The sequence below is a fragment of the Sapajus apella genome, unplaced genomic scaffold, assembly GCF_009761245.1.
Source record: "Sapajus apella isolate SASKATOON/1434 unplaced genomic scaffold, GSC_monkey_1.0 scaffold83, whole genome shotgun sequence".
In the NCBI taxonomy this organism is placed as follows: Eukaryota; Metazoa; Chordata; class Mammalia; order Primates; family Cebidae; genus Sapajus; species Sapajus apella.
This window is the reverse complement of record NW_022437023.1, coordinates 2,966,796-2,973,353: the sequence shown is the minus strand read 5'-3', so window position 1 is coordinate 2,973,353 and position 6,558 is coordinate 2,966,796. Positions and strand designations below refer to the sequence as shown.

The following is a 6,558-nucleotide window of genomic DNA, read 5'->3' as shown; positions in this document are numbered from 1 at the left end:
GAGAGAGAGAGAGAGAGAGAGAGAGAGAGAGAGAGAGAGAGAGAGTGTGTGTGTGTGTGTGTGTGTGTGTGTGTGTGTGTGTGTGTGTGTGTGTTTTGAGAGACAAGGTATTGCTATTTTGCCCAGGCTGGGGTGCAGTGGCTATTCATAGGCATGATTGTAGTACACTACAGCCTCAAACTCCCAGGCCCAAGCCATCCTCCCACCTCAGCCTCCTGAGTAGCTGGGACTACAAGTGCATGCCACCACATGCTGCTAATTTTTAAATTTATTTTTGTAAAGATGGGGGTCTCCCAAAGAGCTGGGATTCAAGCTGTGAGGTACCACACCCAGCACAGCCTTAACTAGATTATTTGTCTTCTATTGACAGAAGTACTCATACGGCATCACTATTAACCCTTTCTTTGGCAGTAGGAAGCCTGTTCTCCTTATTTTCTTTCTTTTTTTTGAGACAGCATCTGTTATCCAGGTTGGAGTGCAGTGGTTTGGTCTCGGCTCCCTGCAACCTCCACCTCCCGGGTTCAAACGATTCTCCTGCCTCAGCCTCCCAAGTAGATGGGACCACAGGCACCTCCCACCACGCCCTCCTAATTTTTGTATTTTTAGTAGAGACGAGGTTTCACCATGTTGGTCTGGCAGGTCTCAAACATCTGACATCAGGCGATTTGCCAGCCTTGGCTTCCCAAAGTGCTGGGATTACAGGCGTCAGCCATCACACCTCAGCAATTTTATTTTAACTTTGTTGATTATATCTTTCTCTTTTTTTTTTTTTGAGACGGAGTTTCGCTCTTGTTACCCAGGCTGGAGTGCAATGGCGCGATCTCGGCTCACCGCAACCTCTGCCTCCTGGGTTCAGGCAATTCTCCTGCCTCAGCCTCCTGAGTAGCTGGGATTACAGGCACACACCACCATGCCCAGCTAATTTTTTGTATTTTTAGTAGAGACGGGGTTTCACCATGTTGACCAGGATGGTCTCGATCTCTTGACCTCGTGATCCACCCGCCTCGGCCTCCCAAAGTGCTGGGATTACAGGCTTGAGCCACCGCGCCCGGCCTTTATATCTTTCTCTTTAAAAGAAGGTTTTAATGTTTATTTCATCAAATTTGTATTCTTTCTAGTTAGAAAAGACTTCCCTACACCAAGATTATAAAAATAACTGAGGCTCCCCTCCCCTTCCCTTAAAAAAGGAAAAAATAATAATAATAACTGAGGCCAGAAACAGTGGTTTACACCTGTGGCCTGTAACCCCAGGGCTTTCAGAGGCTGAGGGGAGAGGACTGCTTGAGCCCAAGAGATGGAGGCTGAAGTGAGCTGTGATTGAGCCACCGCCCTCCAGCCTGGGTGACAGAGTGAAACCCTGCCTCAAAAAAAAAATTAAAGTATTTTAAAATAAAAAATAATTGATACATTTTGTTTTTTACATGTAAATATGATCTAGAATTTATTTTTGTTTTTATAATGTGAGGTAAGAATTTAACTTTTTTTTTCTTTTTGGAGACACAGTCTCACTCTGTCACCCAGGCTAGAGTGCATTGGCATGATCTTGTCTCACTGCAACCTCCGCCTCCCGGGATTCTCCTGCCTCAGCCTCCCAAGTAGCTGGGATTACAGGCAGCCCACCTGGCTAATTTTTGTATTTTTAGTAGAGATGGGGTTTTGCCATGTTGGCCAGGCTAGTCTCGAACTCCTGATCTCAGGTGATCCACCCACCTCAGCCTCCCAAAGTGTTGAGATTACAAGCGTGAGCCGCTGCACCCGGCCTTAACTTTTACTTTCTATGTGGATAGCTGCCATCCTGGCCCCGTTTATTTTAGAGTTAACTCTGCACTAATTCACATACCACCTTCGTTGTTTTCAAATGTTTTTATATGCAGACACATGACTGTTTCGGAGTGATTCATTCTGTCCCACTGAGCTGTTTGTCCACATACTAGTAACCAAACTGTCTTAATTTCAGCAGTTTTATAGTATGTCTTTTTTTCAGGTAGAACAAGTGCCTCATTTCTTCCTCTTTTTTTTTTTTTTTTTTTTTTTTTTTTTCAGCCATTCTTGGGCACTTACTTGTTCCAAGGAACTTTAAAATGAACTTCTCAAGAGCCCCTCTCAAATCCCCTTGAGATCTTCCTGGAAATTGCATTACATGCAGAAAATAACTTGGGTAGTAAATTTTGATCAGTAGTAGATAATTATCTTGAGCCCCATTTTTTAAATACACTGTTTCCATCTCCTTTGGCAAGAGAGCTTTGGTAAACTGTTTACTGAATTTTAAAATTCGGCCGGGCGCAGTGGCTCAAGCCTGTAATCCCAGCACTTTGGGAGGCCGAGGTGGGTGGATCACGAGGTAAAGAGATCGAGACCATCCTGGTCAACATGGTGAAACCCCATCTCTACTAAAAATACAAAAAATTAGCTGGGCATGGTGGCGCGTGCCTGTAATCCCAGCTACTCAGGAGGCTGAGGCAGGAGAATTGCCTGAACCCAGGAGGTGGAGGTTGCGGTGAGCCGAGATCGCGCCATTGCACTCCAGCCTGGAGGCTGAGGCAGGAGAATTGCCTGAACCCAGGAGGCGGAGGTTGCGGTGAGCCGAGATCGTGCCATTGCACTCCAGCCTGGGTAACAAGAGCAAAACTCTGTCTCAAGGGCAAAAAAAAAAAAATTCATCCTTTCTGAAATATATGCTGTCTGTTCCTAGGCCCTTGGACTGGACAGCGCCAATGAGAAAGGCTTGTATAGGAGAGGTGAAGCCCAGCTGCTCATGAACGAGTTTGAGTCAGCCAAGGGTGACTTTGAGAAAGTGTTGGAAGTAAACCCCCAGAACAAGGCTGCAAGACTGCAGATCTTCATGTGCCAGAAAAAGGCCAAGGAGCACAACGAGCGGGACCGCAGGACATACGCCAACATGTTCAAGAAGTTTGCAGAGCAGGATGCCAAGGTGTGTGCAGAGCCCACTGACTACAGTTGTATCAAGAGCCTGACTGTGCCCCTTTGATTTTAGGGGACAGGAACAGTTAACCCAAGAGGCTCAAGAGTAGGGAAAACGATTTCCAATCTGATCTGAGGCCGAGCTGCTTTGGATCCAAAGGTTGAGTAGGGCAGTTCAGCAGTTCCACTCACTCAAGGCACAAGTTGTGAAAGATGAGAGAACTAAATTCCCTTTAGCTGTATTAGATTGATTCAGAAGTAATTGCCATTACTTTCAATGGCAAAAACAGTTTTGCACCAACCTTTTTCCCACCCAGAGTTAGTGTCTCACTCTGTCACCCAGAATGGAGTGCAGTGGTGCTATCATGGCTCACTGCAGCCTCAACTTCCCTGGCTCAAGTGATCCTTCCACCCCAGCCTCCTGAGTAGCTGGGACTACAAGCACACACCACCACACCCAGCTAATTTTTTTTTATTTTTTGTAAAGATAGGGTTTCACTTTGTTGCCCAGGCTGGCCTCGAACCCCTGGCTTCAAAGGATCCTCCTGCCTTGGTCTCCCAAAGTGCTGGGAATATAGACATGAGCCACTATGCCCAACCCTTTTGTCATTTTTGAAAAATTGTAAACCCATCAGGATTTTTTTTCAAGTAATACTTCCTCATTAAGACTTCCAACTTTCCCAGGAAATGGGGAGTTACGGGAGCCCCACCATCATGCCCATTATCTTGAGGGTCAGCAGCCAGCCTGGCAAATGTGGCAGAAGAGGTCTGCCTAGAGAGACATATGTCCTACAGCATAGTTGGTACTCTGGTCCCATCCCAGTCTCCATGAATGCCCAGACTTCATTATCCCACAGCTGTTCTATGGGTCAAGCTGGTCATTTACACCAAAGAAAGGTGGAGCTCCCACTCTAACTCTTGTAGCATAGCCCTGACCTATCCATCTAGATAACATAGAGAAAATCACTGCAATACTCTCATGTTTGGGACCTGATAAACAGTCTGGAGGAGTCAGGAATTACTTCACTTCTTTTTCCTCTAACCTTCTTGATTGCTTATTTCTTTCTTAGGAAGAGGCCAATAAAGCAATGAGCAAGAAGACTTCAGAAGGGGTGACTAATGAAAAATTAACAGTCAGTCATGCAGCGGAAGAAGAGAAACCTGAAGGCCACGTATGACGCCACGCCAAGGAGGAAAGGGTCCTAATGAACTCGGCTCCCCTCCTCACTGGGCTTTCCCCCAACTCAGGACTGAACAGTGTTTAATGTCAAGTTTGTTATAGTCTATGTGATTCTGGAAGCAAATGGCAAAACAAAACCAGTAGCTTCCCAAAAACAGCCCCCTGCTGCTGCCCGGAGGGTTCACTGAAGGGTGGCATGGGACCACTCCAGGTGGAACAAAACAGAAATGACTGTGGTGTGGAGGGAGGGAGGCAGCAGCTTCAGTCCAGCTCATTTCAGTTTCTGTCAGCCTTCAGTATCCAATTCAGGGTCCCTCAAGAACATCCTAACCACATGGGACTGTTAGGCTTTACCTTTGACCTTTCATAGCACTGCAGAAACCTTTAAAAAAAAAAATGCTTCTTGAATTTCTCCTTTCCCACAGGTGGGTGGGGTAGGGGAAGGAGCATGAGGTTTTGTTTTTTAAATGACTGAAGTGCTGAAAATGCAGTCTGTTGCATTTTTAACCAACAGAACCCACAGTAGAGGGGTCTCCTGTCTCCCCAGTTCCACAGCAGTGTCACAGACGTGAAAGCCAGAACCTCAGAGGCCACTTGCTTGCTGCCTTAGCCACCTCCCAAAGTCCCTCTCCTCGGCCAGCCTCCTACTCAGTGGGTTTCTACGCACACAGCCTGTCCCTGGGGGAGTAATCCTGTCATTCCTAAAACACCCTTCACCAATGATAATGAGCAGACAGGAGTTTCTGGATTAGCTTTTCCTATTTTGGATGAAATTCTGAGATACTGAAATGTGAAAAGAGCAATCAGAATTGTGCTTTTTCTCCCCTTCTTTATTCCTTTTAGGAAATAATATTCAGTACACAGTACTTCCTGCCAGCACTAGCTACTGTTTAGCTTCTTGTTTCATTCTAATCCTTGATATTAAGAATTTAAGGCGTGCTCTTACAATATTTTTGACCTGGAGTGGATCTATTTACATATCCGTTTAGGATCCATGCAGCTTTTTTTGTCTTTTTAAAATGACTGGCTCATAAGCATATGTATCCTGGTTTATGGAACTTTATTTACACTCCTCTATCATTCATGCAAAAAATTTTTGACTTTTTAATACTAAGCTTAATTTTTAAACACAAAATCTGTAGGCTTGGCAAGTAAGTAGTTGCTCTTCTGCATTAGGGGTTTCACCTGCAGGTTCGACACAGTTGCTCGCTTTTCCTGCTCTAGCAAGCTTCTCTGTTCTGGCGAGAGTTGAGAGAGTTGAAGATAGCTTCCCTGCAGGTACAGCCAGTAGCCTAAATCTCCAGTACTTGAGCTAAGCATTGAACTAGGGCAAGTCTTAAAATAATGTGTACATGTAGTTGAATTTTAGTCCTTACGGGTAAACAGACTGAGCATGGCTCTCTATTCCCTCAGCCTAAGAAACACTTAACGGGAATGCATTTGGCAACCCAGGGAACCATTCGCTTGACTCTGGAACATCTCACTTTTTTAAATCCTAAAAAACACTGGCAGTTATATTTTCATTTTTATTTTTATGGTGGTTTTATCAAAAGACTTTTATTTGATTAGGGCCCTCTTAAAACCTAAAAATCAAATTATTTCCCTTTTATAGTAGTTTTCTTCTCCATGGAACAAAGGGAACCAGGTTGTGAGTTTTTTCCTTTAACAACTAAAATCCCTCTAATTTCTCATTTATGCTGTTGCCTTTTTTATGAAATATTTCTTTCAAAAGCCCCAGTCTCACCTAGGAAATATGAAGAGCAAAAGTTGATTTTGCTTCCTTGCTGAACTGTTTGGAAAGCTCTGTAGAGCATGGTTCCAGTAAGGCCAAGATGGAAATTTGATACTAAAAAGGCCACCTGACTTTTTGCAGATAACAAGAAAGCTATTCCAAGACTCACATGATGCCAGCTGTCTCCCACGTGTGTATTATGGTTCACCAGGGGGAACTGGCAAGGGTGGGGGCGGGGGAGGGTATGTGAGTGGTTCCAAGCAAATAACTGCAGGGCGCCCATTACCACTCAAGAAGGCACTTCGAGTATTCTTGTATCAAATTCAGTAATCTTAAACAATTTGTGTAGAAGTCCACAGACATCTCTCAACCACCTTTTAGGCTGCATATGGATTGCTGAGTCAGCATATGATGAATTAAAAACATTGTTTTTTTAAAAAAAAAATCATTTAGATGCACCTTTTTGTGTGTTCTTTAAATAAATCAAAAAAAAAAAAGTGACTTCTCATTGTTTTTGGTTTTTGCTTAAATGATTTTCAGAGAAAGCTATATTGGTTAAAAAACGATGGTGGGGCCCAACTTGAAGAAATCAGACATCAGAGGTCAGGGGCAGTGGCTCACACCTGTAGTCCCAGCACTTTGGCAGGCCAAGGCAGGTACATCACCTGAGGTCAGGAGTTGGAGACCAGCCTGGCCAACATGGTGAAACCCTGTCTCTACTAAA

The 6,558-nt window shown here is 44.4% G+C and overlaps 1 protein-coding gene across 3 annotated transcripts in view; it reads left to right on the top strand.

Annotated features, from left to right (window-relative positions):
- Positions 1–6,328, top strand: part of FKBP5 (FKBP prolyl isomerase 5) — a 159,155-nt gene extending 152,827 nt beyond the window's left edge. For all 3 annotated transcript variants that reach the window (XM_032253533.1, XM_032253531.1, XM_032253532.1), the window contains 2 exons: positions 2,693–2,932; positions 3,993–6,328. In XM_032253533.1, coding sequence (XP_032109424.1) covers positions 2,693–2,932; positions 3,993–4,100 — 348 coding nt within the window. In that variant the 3' untranslated portion in view covers positions 4,101–6,328. The remainder of the gene's footprint in view (positions 1–2,692; positions 2,933–3,992) is intronic.
- The last annotated feature ends 230 nt before the right edge of the window (positions 6,329–6,558 follow it).